This window comes from Orbilia oligospora, assembly GCF_000225545.1.
Source record: "Orbilia oligospora ATCC 24927 unplaced genomic scaffold scaffold00193, whole genome shotgun sequence".
Lineage (NCBI taxonomy): Eukaryota > Fungi > Ascomycota > Orbiliomycetes > Orbiliales > Orbiliaceae > Orbilia > Orbilia oligospora.
This window is the reverse complement of record NW_011645750.1, coordinates 75,235-90,436: the sequence shown is the minus strand read 5'-3', so window position 1 is coordinate 90,436 and position 15,202 is coordinate 75,235. Positions and strand designations below refer to the sequence as shown.

Sequence of the window (15,202 nt, the reverse complement as noted above, 5' to 3'; positions counted from 1 at the left end):
TTGAGGCCCCGGTGTCGGATTCAGAGGCGCATCATGTTGCAGAACCCAGCCATTGACGGGAGAAGGGCCGCGACATCATTGCGGCGCGGTCATCCCACTAATCTCGGGTCCCCGCGGTCTCAGTCGGACCCACATAAATCACATACATCACACAGCACATGTACTTATATGTCCTTGCCTACCTGCTAGGTACCTACTTAAGTAAGTAAGTACTTGGTGTACTCCGTAATATTCATACTGTGCTTGTATACATATTCACCTCTTCCTCCTCCCCTCCCCTCCCCCTCCCCCTCAAGTCAAACGGGGCGTTTTCCGCAGCCGGTTTCATCAGAGCGCCTTGCCAGCAAATTATCCCTGGAAATCCGACAGCCTTATCCTGATTGTTGGAATGCTTAATTTCTATCTTGACGAACAAGGGGTGCGCACGGCACAGGGAGCAGATGCTACCTCCCCATAAAGACGCCAGAGGTCCAGGATGAGTATAAGATATATAATGAATCGATGAAACCAAGAGGGATTCTCGCGATGTGATCAAGAGTTATTATATACCGACTTAAGGACTTAACGTGTATTTTAGAGGGCGAGAGCACTGAAGTACTTACTTACCCAAGTCAGCCCGGACTTGTTAGCTGAATGTTGATGGTGTTTGTCCGACCCGATCATCGATCGTCATCATTCTTACCCGCAATGCAATTGCTCACCCTCCAAGCTTAAACCCAAGCTCGCTCTTCGTAACTTGGCGTCAGTCCGTCGCCTGCCGCTCATATCATCTCATATCATCACCTCCACCATCACAATCACCGCCACCAGAACCACCAACATCACCACCACCACTATCGTCACTACCACCACGACAGTCATTGCCACGGTGATTGTCATAACATACCTACCAGTTGATCCATAGGCCAACTCTCCTTACCCTGGCACCACGACAGAAGTTAGCCTCATTCTTTAACAACAATACCATACTTATAAACCCAGGACCTATATATACTATCGAATCATTGCCAACACCCGATTTTTTTGGTTAGGTCGACAAGCGACTGACAATGTCGCTCTGCATTCATTTGGACAAACCTGCAGGACATGCCTATACCAATCTCGATATTCTATCCGGCCATGTTTCTTTGGAGCTCCCTAGCGATGAAACTATAACTTCAATTGTTGTAAAATTGGAAGGACTCGTGCAAACCAGGCTCAAGGAACCTAAGCGGCACGAAGAGGACAAGGAAAGCAAAAGATGGGAAACTGAGCTACACAAGGTGGGTACACCATAGCTATCAATCATTACCGCGCTAAATGTCCACCTGCCCTCTAATATTCTAATTATATCATATTCCCCTAGGTCTTGTATCTCACCAAAGTCGTCTTTCCAGCAGATGAAGTCCAAAAGCAGTCCACCTCGACCACCGGATTTAAACTCAAGAAGGGAGAATACAAATATCCATTCGAATTTAGAATCCCGATAAATAATGTTTGTATTCCGCAAACTGGCATTCTCAAAACGTTGAGCGACTTAGGTCAAGGATTTGATCCAGTAAAGGAAACACAGAAACAAGGGCATCATGTTAAGACAACTCTTCCGCCTTCCCTTAGTGGAATACCCCATGATATGGCGTGGTGTCGATACTTCGTTAAGGTCACTCTCAACCGCCCCCAGTTTTACCGAACGAACACCCGAAAGTTAGAGCTCTTTGTCCTTCTCCCAATCGAACCACCAAGGCCACCTCCAACTTCAAGAGAAACATTTGCCAAACGAGAACATCTCCAAAATTACCAACAGGGTCCGCCGAGGAAAAAGCGTGGTCTTTTTGACTCGTGGAGGGGTAGGCCGGATGCTTTACCTCCACCGATAAACCAGTCTCGATTCTTCGTCGAAGCCCGTCTACCTTCGCCTCCTATCATAACACCAAAAGAACCGTAAGTTTTCATTCAAGATATACCTGTTACAGATGCCTTAGCGGTTTCAAGCCTTTTTCGTGTATCCCTAACATTTACTTCAGCATTCCTCTACGAATTTTATTTACAAAACTTGCGCCATTCACAGCCCCCATTATTCTGCGTTCACTCCAGATTCGCCTCATAAGCACGACACATATTCGCGTGCATGATATCAAACATGACCTAATATCATCGAGTCATGCCCACAGCAGTACCCAGTTAGCAATCCCCATTGGCCACCCTAACTCTCCCGTCGGGGAAGAATTAGAAGCCGAAGGTTCGGCATGGAGCCAGTGGACATTTCCCAGTTCGGTTCAGCCGAGTTTTGTAACCTGCAACATCCGTCGTAAGTACGATCTTGAGATCTCTGTGGGTGTTAGTCTCGGGTTACAACCACAGTTCGAGGTAGTATCTTCCATTCCAAGCAATCAAATTAACTTAAAAAAAAAAAGGTCTGTAACTAAATACCCTACATGGACAGGTTGTCAGTCTGATAATGCCCGTCGAAGTTTTCTCCGGAATTCGCCCACCACCCCAGCTCCAACTTCTAAGTTCTCAGCGTCGAAGACCATCGAATACTTCACCACCAAAGGAAGTGAAGGGGCCACAAACCGCGACCGCATCTGCACTATCAACTATGCCAGTCATATCAGCTATTTCCCCAGCACCTTCATCCTCACCATCGTCAACCAAACTTCCACCCCTCCAAACAAACACAAATGCCAATACCGCAACCCCCGTAGAATATCCCTTTAGTCCCATTCAAGTTGCTGATGGGACACCGCCTGGGACTTTTGTTGCGACAAACTCGCCCGTTAGTGCGGTCGATGACCTACCTCCAACATATGATGAGGCGACCGCGGTGAATGTTGGGCCCGTTAGTGGACCGCGCCGGGAATTTCAACTAGAACCGAGCTATTTCACGCGGCCTGCTGAAATGGAAACTCAAATGACTGGGAAGAGCTAGAGGCTCAGATTTTATAGTGGATACTGTCCCCTTAACCGCATTTTTTCCCCCTTTCTTTTCGTGTTCATACCTTTTCAATCAGGTTTTAAACTGATTTCTTTCGGTATTCCCTTGCATGGCGTTTTTACCCCTTTCCCATTTTTTGATATGTTACGCAGTGCTCTGCTGAAAATTTACCGTTTTACTTGTGATTGTATTTGTCGAAGCTGACGGTAAGATTTACGGTGGGCCACCACACGGGTTAGTTTGAGTGTTCACATTTCCATTCTTTTGTTTCTTACAACATTTGTCCCTAATATAGATACCAGGTCTTGATCCTGAATAATCCTTAATGTAATGAGCAAGTATGGGAGAACAGGATATTTCAAAGTTATGACTACCATAGAGCTCAAGCACTTCATGCAAAGAGGGTATCATGAATAAACAACCCAACTGCCTCAACACCAGATGACTCCCATATAACCTGCAAAACGCACGCTAATGCTATAGAAATTTATTTTCGTCCCTTCTTCTTTTCTAATGTATCAATGAATCGCGTACGCTTAGTGAGGTGCAGGCTTGGGGACATTGCGTCCACTATTTGGCGTTTCTTTTGGTTAAAAGTCATGTTAGTCTCGAGCATTAAGGGTATCTTTACAATAGGGTGAAACCTACCTTTGTGTAAATCGAAGGCTTTATTGGCGACAGTACCTCCATGGAGCTATCATCTTCGATGGGAAATGAACCAAGATTAACAGAAGCCTCCGTACACCCATCCATTGCCGTTGTCTGTTCCATTGCTTCTTCCCCCCCTCCTGAAGTCTGGCTTCCAGATAGGAACTCTTCCTCTCCGGCATCCGCTATCCTTTTTTCATTCAAGTAAACTTGGCTTTCTGTCGACACAATTTCACCTGCCTCATCCACCTCTTCCACCTCTTCCACCTCTTCCACCTCTTCCACCTCTTCCACCTCTTCCACCTCTTCCACCTCTTCCGCTTCTTCCGCTTCTTCCGCTTGGAAGGTTAGCTTTTTAGTCGGCTGATTCAACTTCTCTTCGACTTCGAGTTGCCATATATCCACGCCTTCAGCATGATTGCCGGTAGACTCGGGGGGCGTTTCCGCAGGAGGAATAGCCTGGAAGTTGACATCAAGCTCCTCCAATACAGCACGCCTTTCCCTCTCAATCACATCCTCTAGTGCTCTGATTTTTTTCGAATTTGCCCTGTCCGGCTGCTTGTTCACAAGGTCCACTAAAGCGATAGCGTTTTTCCAAGCTTCCAGTGTACCTCGAAGTTGCAGCCCAAGCCTCTCGATTTCCCGATCACGGGCATCCAAGTCCTCCAATGGCACATAGTTCGGTTGATTCAACATCTCCTTGAGATGTTCAAGCACTTCATCTACATTGTTCGAGAGAGAGGCATACGATATATCGTTAGTTATGACGTTCCTCTCTCCCTCTTCAAGTTCGGCTTCTTGATCCACTTCAGTATCCATCCCTGATATCGCCTTTAGCGTGGTTACGGTTGATTTGATCATTGATACTAAAGTATCGTTCTCATCGGCCAGGTTCTGGGACAAGGCCGTAAGAATTGCAGTTGTATCGTCTGTTAAAGCCACGTCCGTTCCTCCCGGCACCGAATCCTCATTTCCGATAGACCCTCCGAGATGCGTGGTTGACGAAGTCCCAGATAAAGTAACGCCTGGAAAGGAAATCGGTTGCTTGTTGCCTCTCCCACCTCGAGACTTTTCCAGAAGCCTTTCTTTCATTTTGGATATCTGATGATCTCGTTTCCGGATTTCGTTGGCATGTTGTGTCCGGACCTGCTGCACCATGGTCTTTAAGCGTGCAGTCTCATCCTTGAGGGTTTTAGCTGTGATCTCAGCGGAGCGAACATTCGCGTTAAGGACTCTCTCTTGGCCTTGGAAGGTTGCACAACGTCGTTCAAGTTCTTCGCATCGGGATTTGTAACGTTCCTTCGGTAATCGTGAGTCGATCGTCCTTTTTACGCGCGCGCCAACCCCGAACACATACCGCAGAGCTGTTCGCCTTGCTCTCGCTCTCTTTGAGAGCCTTCATCCCTATTGCAAGCGTCTCTTTTTGTTCGCCATCTCTCTAATTGGAACCGCGGTGTCAAAAAAATGTATTTATATTCAGTTCAACCTTCCCCCCCAATAGATATTATAAGTAACCACAATCCTCAAAGAGGGTTTGAACTCACATCCCGCCGTCTTACTAAGTCGTGAACAAGGTTTATTACTCGGGTCGGGGTCGTTTCGTCTTCAGCTAAGTTGTCGAAAGGAATCTTGTGGCCGCCCTTTAGTAGTCCTCGTGCGGCAAGAAGGTTATTGAGATATGCGGATGCACTAGCAATATCCTTTTCCATATTGGCGGTTTTTTCCGAAAGCAAATGTAAAGGACTGATTGAAAGAAATGGTAGGAGATTGTGACCATGCCCAGCCCTTTGCGCGTGTTGATATTGTGTGTAAACAAACCGACGCTAGCAACCACCATGCTCCTTGTTTGGTTTGCAGCTTGGCCCAGTCTTGGACTTGGAACTAGAACTATATACTTTCTAAGTAAGTATCGAGACACCTAATCACGTTAGTACATGTACTTACTTACCTAGGTACTTAAGTAGGTATTAAGTGTAAAAAGGATCTTTTTAGCGACTACAATTTTGGTTGGTGACGACAGTCCATTGCTGGGCGGTCGGTGGAAACCAAATAAAATACATAACGCAAGTTGATATTCTGTCCTTGAACAAACTTACCTTTGCATTGTACCTGTTACATGTATTCCTTAGTACGTAATTACTTGTCTCGTCGCCAAACTCCTCAACTGTGATTCCTTATTTCCTAAGCTAAGCTAAGGGCTTACTTAAGTAAGTACCTAGGTAGTAACTAAGTAATTACCTAACCCATCGGCATTTGATCAAATCAATACTAGATATTCCACTCAATAGTAATGATTATCTGACACCGACATTATAAGATATGATGCGGCATAGACGACCAGACTACTACCATACTCTTTCCCGTGGGTTTTTGTGGTCCCGCCGCTTCCACAATACCAAACGAATACGCCAAAGCTATGATCCAAGAATCGCGGACCTCGGAAGGATCATTGAAGATGATTTTATGAAATTAAAACAACATTATAGTAGGCTACAAAATAAACTCACCAGTTCGTCATATTGGAATATTTCATGATAGGTGCACTGAACCTAGATGATCCGCCCAGAGACACCCAGGAACCCCATTGTCCTAAGCCATGGTTTATTCGGTACGTTGGTAGCTATCAATTCTCTGACACTAGCAAATTTTTAAAGAGGTTTCTGATATCGTCTGTTTTTCTCCAGGATTCGATACGTTGCAACTTCTGCCGTGGTCGTTCATCCCTCCCCTCCAGTACTGGAGGGGGATCAATGAAGCCCTACAAGCCAACAATTGCAAGGTAATCGTTACAGCTGGTATGATAATCATAACTACTTATAGCCTACCTAGAATATACTTAAGTATTTGTATCACTATTAAACGTTGTCTTGTGTAGTACCCGCTTCTGCATCTATCGAGAAAAGGGCTGAAGCCCTCGCGCGTAGTATTGAACGCCGAGCTGGGGGCCAGTCAGTGAACATTGTCGGGTGTGTCTACTATGGCCTAGGCAAAATATGGGACCTAGCTTTGAGAATACTTGCTGAACTTCATTTCGATGATAGGCATAGCATGGTACGCCTAAGTTACAGTTTCCCGAATATCAGTTCTAAATTATAGTACTGATCCGATATTGATTAATTTACCGATGCATCTTAGGGGTGAGACGTCATACTTCAACACTATAGCTTTATTGCAGAATTTAACGCAGATATAAATTGCGTCAAAGTGGAATCGATGCAAGATACATGATCTCTCGATTAAGGCCTACAGGGTTCAAGGTCCTCAGTTTGACCACCGTGAGCTCTCCTCATCAAGGTAGAATGAGTCCATATTTCGTTTAGCCGTTCCCCCCTCCCTCCCTTGGGTTTTAACTGAAAGAAATCGTATTGCCACAGGGTCCCCTTTTGCAGACTATGCCATTCGTTTTATTGGAGGTGAGACGGTAACAACTGAAGAGTTTCGTGAGATCCGGGGTGAAAGTTGCTTTCTAACTCTATGGGTTTAGAGCAACGACTTCCAAGGCTATATCGAATTCTCGAAAGGGTGGGATTAGAAACCGGGTATGTTTCCGTAAAAACCCTACGATCTTTAAGCCAGTTTTGATGACGATAGCCAAATAATCACAACTGCAGCGCCTTTCAACAATTGACTACAGTATTTATGCGAAATGATTTTAACCCGAACACGCCTGATGTAGATGGGGTCAAGTATTTCAGTTACGGTGCTTCAGCATGCCCTGGCCTCTTGTCTCCATTCCGTGCATCACACAGAATAATACGACGTGTTGATGGAGAGAACGATGGTTTGGTTTCTATTAAATCTGCATCACATGGTAGTGCTCGCCCATCGTGTTTCTCCACCCTTGTATTAAACATACTAGTAAACTTAGTTCTGACGAGGGGTATAAAAGGCGTCTATAAAGGGACACTTGTTGGACCTTCGCATCTCGATATCATCAACTGGACAAACAGACTAAAATGGGTTATCAAGGGCGTCTTGGGACAGCATAACAAGTGAGTCACTAAGAGGTATCTTCTAGTCTTTGAAACCAAACTAACCACCCGTTCTTCCAAGATTCAATGCGATTGCGTTTTATTTGGCTTTATCAGGTTTGAGAATATCCACATCTATTGACAACGGAGACCCAGAGGCTGACTCACTGCATTTCAAGATATGCTGGCGACGGAGGGATTATAGATAGATGGTTGGCGGAAGGATTATAGATAGATGGTTCCTGACTAGGATAATAAATAGAACCCCGCCAAATGATATGTAACAAAGGGCAAAGTGTCGAAAGTTAGATATCGAAGATAAGCCTCCTTCGAGAAATGTGCAGTTGCTCGCATTAGTTAATACAAACGACTCTACAGAGTAGATTAAGACAGTATGCCAACGACGACAAACTCAAACTAGTTAAGGGGATTCGGGAAGGGAAACTGATATTACCACTGCACAAACAAAGAAATGGGAGTAGAATAGTAAGCATCCGTATCAACGTTAAGCTGGCATCAAATAACTTATAGAAGCTGGGGTTGTATGGCATCAAAGCCGGATTGGAGGGGTGGATATCAAGCTATCAAAAATAAAAATAAAAATAAAAATAAAAATAAAAATAAAAATAAAAATAAATGAAAAAGAAACAGAACCTATTTACAATGACAATCTGCATGAACGCCTAACATGCCGTATACAAAAATGAACCGCAAACGTCTGTTAGAGACTGCAACAAAGAAATATTATGCCTCTTGGGCGCAAAGAAAGAAGAAGAGGAGGAGGGAGAAGAGATATATATATATATATATATATAGAGAGAGAGAAAATGGAGAAACCTGCCCGCCAAAGGGCCAGAGCTCATGTTACCCATTTTCCAGGCAGCGTTTGAGGAGTCCCGTATCCTTCCTGGATGCATCAGCATCAGCAAGAGTTAGCCAAGTTTTACGCCAAGGCTGTATTCTTGTGCGTGGGAATGACTGTCGAGATGGCTCGGCCGCAGATGGATTTCTTAGGTGCTTTTTGTAGGCAGTTTCAAAGGTAGGGCATAGCACCACTGATCATTTCCAGGGTGGTTAGATAGATGCAATCTTTACTTTCGTATCAATAGACTACAGAGAATCATACCCTCCTGTCAAAGTTTGGGGTTCGTCGCCATCCCATTCTGGAATATAGGGCTTAGGGGCTTGGCGGCTGTCGCTGGCTGGGAACATCTTGTAGGCGGAAACCATAGCGAAGTTGTTTGCGAAAATTATTTTCCGTTACCAAAATCCTACAAGATGTTGCTGACGTTTTGTTTAATTATCGAGTAGATCGTAGGAGTCTTGTGGTAGAGTGAATGTTAAAAGGCAGTCTGGTATATGGTAGGGAGAAAATTGGGTTTCAAGAAGATCGAGGAGGAGGAGCGGGATCCTTATAGTCTCGGTAGAGCCCTCTTGTGAATCATATCAACAAGCGGGACACGTCCTGATATGCGTCAACGCGCAGGATCCCACCGCTTGGGTGACACATTGACCAAAGTGCGCCCGATGGCATTCAGAAAATTTGTGAGAATTATCTTTGGTATCCTTCACTAGTCTGCCTTCCGAGTGGGGGGGTGGCCGTCTTACTCAGATCTAACGAATGGGAGGGCATGGCTGGTGTGACTCCACCGCTAGCCTGTGGAAAGATGCAGGTATATATTTCACTTATGAAATCCACTGTTTGGTCGAATCCAAAGCCAACACGTCCTCGACATTTCAACAACAGAAAACAACTACTCGACTGCACGGGTACCTAAGAAACGGCGGGCACGAGCCACATAATGTATATAATTTCTCTGAAGGGCGACAAATGATTTATATATATATTGTATAATAACGGTGTGTCTCTTGGCCACAATACTTTTAGTCGGTTTTGACAGCCCTGTTTTATGTTAGCAGAATATTCCGAAAAATACTTTGAAGGTACTCACCCGTATATCCTTCTGACGAACATATAAGCGGACAAAAACCCGACAGTGCCCCCCAAAACGCCGTACACGGCCGAGCCAAGCAACGAATAACCGAAAAATAAGAGACTATTGACCAGCCCGTGAATGTGCAACTTTGCCAAATAATACCAAACGGAGTAAAGAAAAATGTACACAGACGAAGCAGCTCCAACCCTGAACGCATGCCACCACCAATGGTAATTCTAACAGAAAGAGAATATTAGCCCCTATTATATTTTGGTCGATACGATTCGGTCACCTACCTCTGCGCAAAGCTGAAAATATGTCATCACGACGGTGATTTCAACAATAGTAACCAGGAGAATGGCTATTATCAAAGCCAAAAACCCAAACATATAATAGTACCCGCTTTTGTCTTGCCATATGCTTTTAAAAACAAAGAGGAGCTCTATGAATATAACGGCGAATGGCACAATCCCTCCAAGGAATAAGCTTGGTATAGGTTTCACGTACCATGGTTGCACTGGTATCTGTCGTGGGATCTGGGTAGTTTTTGTAGGTTGCTCATACGCTGGCTTTTTCTGTCCAAACCAGGCTCCAAGAAGAACGAGGGGGACAGATATAAGGAGCCACATCGAAACCAATGCAACCAAGGTGGAAAACGGAATAGCACTAGATGATGCTTGTGCCCAAACAAAAAGATTCAGCACAAGCACCGCCAAAAAAATAAGTCCAGGGACAAGCAGAGCTGTCTGAGGCTGTGAGTTAGCAAACGCCAGTTTCAGTAGTCCCGCGACATTTACGACTCACCAAGATAGCGTTTTTGGCCCAACTGTCCCCCCCAAATGCCTTGTAGATCCTGCTTGAAAAATATCCCGAGAACAGCCCAGCAAATACGAAAAGGAAAAGCCCAAAGCTAACGAAGCCTCCTCGATAACTCGGATTAAGCAAGCCAATTAATGAAAAAACAAGTAACGAAAAGACCGTAACAAGAATCTGGACACCGCTACCCACCAAAGGAGGCAACAGACCGCCAAACTTCGGCGGGCGGAACACATCCCCATGAACAAGTTTCCAGCCTGTTGTATCATCAAGCAGATCGTCATCGTCATCGCCATCAGCAGGCCCCCTTTGGGCCGAGCCATCGATGGACGCTGTGGAAATTCGTTTAAGTTTGTTTCCGTCTTCACCGCTAATTCTTGCATTGTAACTTTGGATGTCTCTGTTGAGAGTCCGCAGCAAAACAACGCCGACCATACCGCTCAGGAGGAAAGCGATAACTAGGGAATTGATGATGGCGAGAACATGTAGTTTCGATGACTGCTCCTGATTGGCGAAATATAGATCCCATCGGTTATCCCAATCGATAGTTTCGTCTTCTTCCCAATAAACGGAGTAAGTGTACGTTATTCTCAGCTTAGCGTTCGGATCGTATTCAAACTTTGACCCCGTAGAATCCGACGGAACGGGTGGAAGGGTGAGCTCTAAGCGTGGTTGGTCCGAGGTAGATATGGACGATGGACATTTACTCCTTGGGCCGTCTATACTTGAATGTGGCAAATATATTTAGTTCTTTCCGTCTTTCCCATTTCCTTACTCCTTTCTTCCCCCCAGTAACGCCGTGTGAGGCCAGTACTTACGACTTTGGATAAACTTCAAAGCCAACGATGAGCTTCTTATGTGGAGTTTTGATACTTTTCCGATACCGAAAGATGAGGGTGACATGGTTGTGAATGTAAACTTTCTCATCTTCAAAATTACCTAGCTTAAAACCATTCTGGTAAAACTTTCTCATCTTATCAACAGATTTGAAGGAGGTTGCTCCAGGAAGGTTATCGACTATCCTAAATATAATAACATGGAGATTAAATTAATGGCCATTTTGCGCTCTATCAAGACTTAGGGCTGACGTACCACTCGACAACGTAGTTGTGTCTGATGAGTCTCTGTGCTTCGGCGAGGCTGGCGCTTCCAATCTCAACATCGCAAAGGAATTTGCACGATTCCGTTTTTCCCATAACTAGCTCATAGTCACTCTCGACAATCCGGTCCCCCCGTAGAACCTCCCCAAGGTTCAATCCGACATTCTTCGCGCCCCGTTTGGGTTTGCATATAAATGGCAGCTCCGAGTAACTGTATGGCAGCTCTGTGGCGTCGCTCGTGATCTTATTAAACTGTAAAGGGATAGCTGACCCGTCTGCATAGCCTCTTTCCGACCATCCTAAAAAAAGCCCGAAATTAAGAAATGATTTATATCTCGAAGGGAGGGCTTTACAGAATTATTCAAGCAAGCGCCGAATCTAAAGGTACCTGGTATGTAAAAGGCGTGTAAGGGAGACGAGCACGCGGCTATAAGCACTAGAAGGAGCTCAGGAAAGGTCATTCTGAAATAGCATCTCATTAGATCGTGTGCGATCGCGACTGAAATAGTATGGTACTAGTGTGCATAAGAAATAGATATGGTTTGCTGATGCAGGACTTTTGTGAAATCATCAAAGTTGAGCAGGTACGCAGGCTAGGTAATAGGTAGGTGCTGACTAGTGTACTTTTCTTAGAATTTTAGATGAAGATCGGCTTGGCTAGTGAACGCCAAGCCATTCACGTGATAACCTCAAACTACCAGGTATCAAACCAACTAAATTTTGATTAGTGGTATGTCCTGCTCGGCTTAAATTCCAGACTGGACCAATGCAGCTAAAGCTAACGGGAGGTCCGGAAACCAGAGGGAGTTGCCTCCATGACCGAGGCTCAGGACCAAGGAAAGTCAGGTATAAGATATAAAAGGGAATGTGGCGGGCCAATTTTAAACAGTTCTGACTATATCTACGAACCAGTACTTGAGAATATATATATCCACATCCAGACCAATATATAGTACGCAAGATATAACAAGTACGAAGTACTAGCCTATTGATATATACATATTTCGAACAACAATAATTCTCTTCCTGTTATCTGCTCCCGCATTATAACTAATTCGAACACGAATAGAATCCTGAACCTAATCTAGATCACAATGAGAGGCATCCAAATTTCACAATACCTACAGGTATGCATCATATTCTAGTAGATCTTGCAATATATTGCACTTTAAGGCAGTCATACAATGTAGCTAATATCACTATTTATGGGTAACTCTAGAGCCCAGATGATGTAGACCGACTCTCCCCAATTCAACTACCGGACCCATCGCCCAAAGAAGATCAATATCTTATTGCTATCCGGGCCTCGGCAACCAATTTTTTCGACATTCTGCAAGTTCAAGGGAAATACCAAGTCCGTAACGTGCACATATGAATACATTCAATCGTTTTTAAAGGGTCCAGCTAATACAATTCGCCGTACGTTGAAGCATCAACCGCCTCTCCCCTGGATATCGGGGAGTGAATTTAGCGGCTATGTGTTGAAGACTCCTTCGACAGGGGTACCTAGATATAAAGTCGGAGATCGGGTATTTGGAGCCTCCCAAGGCTCCTACGCCACCAAAATATGTGTATCGGAGAATTTATTACACAAAATACCCGACGGTTGGAGCTATGAGGCTGCTGCTGGACTTTACGTCACAGGTATTTAGTATTTGAACTCAATGTACCTGGACAAAGCGGACTAACGGAATACTGGTGGGAGAAGTTCCTACGTCGTATGCAGCGCTGACACTAAGAGCGAACTTGAAGGAAGGGGAGTGGGTTTTGGTACACGCGGGGGCTGGCGGTGTGGGCTTAGCCGCAATCCAGGTGGCCAAAGCTCTAGGCGGGAAGGTGATCGCAACAGCGGGATCCAAAGACAAGTTGGAAATCTGCAAATCATTTGGTGCAGACTATGGGATCATCTATCGAGAGAAATCCTGGACGCAGGAAGTATTGAAACTTACAGGCGGACGCGGAGTCGATGTGGTTTATGACCCTGTCGGGTTGGTCGACTTGAGTATGAAGTGCATCAACTGGAATGGAAGGATTTTGATCGTAGGATTTGCTGCCGGGACTATCGAAAAGGTCGCCCTTAATAGAGTGCTGTTAAAGAACATCAGGTACGGGTGGTTGAGTTTTACTCAAGACTACACTGATAGTTAGAATTATACTAATCCTCGACCGTGTCTTAGCCTAGTCGGAATCCATTGGGGGGCATATAGTAAATTTGAGCCAGAGATGATCGATCGGGTCTGGCAAGGGATCTTCAATCTTATCGAACAAGGGAAGTTCAAGCCGACAGTCTATGACAAGAAATTCGATGACCTCGAAAACGTGGGGGCAGCTCTAAAAGCCTTGGGCCAACGAGAGACTGTGAGTAGTCAAATTTGTTTAATTCCAATTCGTCCCTATAGCTAGGCCTATGGTGATACGAGAATCAAAGACTGACGTACTACAATTACCGGGGATCTAATTCTAGTGGGGTAAAGTCGTGGTTTCGGTGCCAGAAGAGGAAGAGCGGTCGAAACTATAAGGTTGAGAACCAGCTTAATAAACATATATCGTCAATACAATGTATTCAGGAAGCGAGTTAGTCTTAATTCTCGAGCCTGTTCAGGCTGGAGATCGACCTATAAGTACCTCTACTAGTAAATTCGAAAGCATCCGATCGCGAGTTAGCATTGGCATTGTATCGGGATATTTGGGTATACTATGTAAATATCTACTTAAGTACTTATACTTGCAGCCCTGCCTCTTACAAGCTAACTTATAATCGATTCAGAATCGATGGTGTATACATATCCGCGGTATAAGGTATAACATCAGATTAGGTATTGCACGATGCCAAGGACTTGAACACGCGGAAATATCGCCTAGCCAAATGCAGTGCAAGCCTGGATGCGTCGTGAGCCTGCCTTGACCTGCATCTGGCTAGGCAATCGGCAACCCTGATCCTTGCCTGTTGTTCTCCGTAGGTCTGCACCTAGACTAGGAAGGGTCGGGGGAAAAAGTAAAACCGCTGGAATTTGCTCACAAAGGAAAAGGGATCACCAGGACCCAGCTCCTTGGTTTTGGGGCATGGCCATGAGGTGCAGGAAAGGAGTATGAAACCGGCAGCTTCAATTTCGCTAATAACAACAACGATAATTACCTACCTTGCTGTGTACTGATTGTAGATATGTATAGTACTTATAAGTATGAGGGCAATAAGCAAGTCTTAGTCTAGTTTGCATGGGAGCAGCAGAAACATTGTAGTATACAAAGCATATACTTTTCGCTAGAAACTGTTGGTGGTATGTGGAGTTTAGCCACCACCGTTGATAAACGGCAAACCTTCGACCTCCGAATGCACAATGCTTATTGTACTCTGCTGACGAAGCCTCGACGATAGTTTTTTGTGCTTTATTTTGAATTATTTTATTTAGGGTTTCCTATATTTCCTATGTTTCCTCTTTTCTCTTCAAATACTAACAGTTCTAGGGATACATGATCAGTACTACTAGGCTTACTGCTACAGAGTAAATATAGTTTAGGTCGAAAAAGGCTCCTTCGTATATGAATCATGGAGACCTAGGAGGGCTTGCGCTAGTGGTAAAATGCCCAGACGAAGAATCAAATAAAAAGGAAAAGAAAGAAACCCCTTCCCCCCAAAAAAAAAAAAATAATTAAAAAAACCAACAGGGTAGGAAGGAAAAAGGGTTGCTTCCGCTTATTTCCTTGGAGTCCAACCCAGTCTTGTTCAACCCCCATATTTGACTTGATGGAAAATTGAGAAACACCTCCCCTTCAACGTCTTGCCTAGGACTCCGACACTTACCGAGATAGCCTATC

The 15,202-nt window shown here is 44.8% G+C and overlaps 4 protein-coding genes across 4 annotated transcripts; 2 read left to right on the top strand and 2 right to left on the bottom strand.

Moving 5' to 3' along the window:
- Window positions 1-1,049: 1,049 nt before the first annotated feature.
- Window positions 1,050-2,908, top strand: AOL_s00193g25 (uncharacterized protein; the record flags this gene model as incomplete). Its single annotated transcript, XM_011128636.1, has 4 exons — window positions 1,050-1,262; window positions 1,346-1,920; window positions 2,004-2,346; window positions 2,423-2,908. The coding sequence occupies 4 exons, from the start codon at window positions 1,050-1,052 to the stop codon at window positions 2,906-2,908; spliced, it is 1,617 nt and encodes a 538-aa protein (XP_011126938.1).
- A 493-nt stretch (window positions 2,909-3,401) lies between these two features.
- AOL_s00193g24 (uncharacterized protein) lies at window positions 3,402-5,271 on the bottom strand (the record flags this gene model as incomplete). Its single annotated transcript, XM_011128635.1, has 4 exons — window positions 3,402-3,497; window positions 3,563-4,861; window positions 4,920-5,000; window positions 5,107-5,271. 4 exons carry the CDS (start codon window positions 5,269-5,271, stop codon window positions 3,402-3,404), a joined length of 1,641 nt encoding a protein of 546 aa, XP_011126937.1.
- A 4,146-nt stretch (window positions 5,272-9,417) lies between these two features.
- Window positions 9,418-11,482, bottom strand: AOL_s00193g23 (uncharacterized protein; the record flags this gene model as incomplete). The annotated part of the gene is made up of 6 exons (XM_011128634.1): window positions 9,418-9,436; window positions 9,486-9,706; window positions 9,767-10,216; window positions 10,275-11,010; window positions 11,105-11,308; window positions 11,379-11,482. 6 exons carry the CDS (start codon window positions 11,480-11,482, stop codon window positions 9,418-9,420), a joined length of 1,734 nt encoding a protein of 577 aa, XP_011126936.1.
- Window positions 11,483-12,480: 998 nt separating this feature from the next.
- AOL_s00193g22 (uncharacterized protein) lies at window positions 12,481-13,904 on the top strand (the record flags this gene model as incomplete). Its single annotated transcript, XM_011128633.1, has 6 exons — window positions 12,481-12,513; window positions 12,606-12,740; window positions 12,817-13,030; window positions 13,095-13,491; window positions 13,564-13,744; window positions 13,851-13,904. 6 exons carry the CDS (start codon window positions 12,481-12,483, stop codon window positions 13,902-13,904), a joined length of 1,014 nt encoding a protein of 337 aa, XP_011126935.1.
- Between the last annotated feature and the right edge of the window lie 1,298 nt (window positions 13,905-15,202).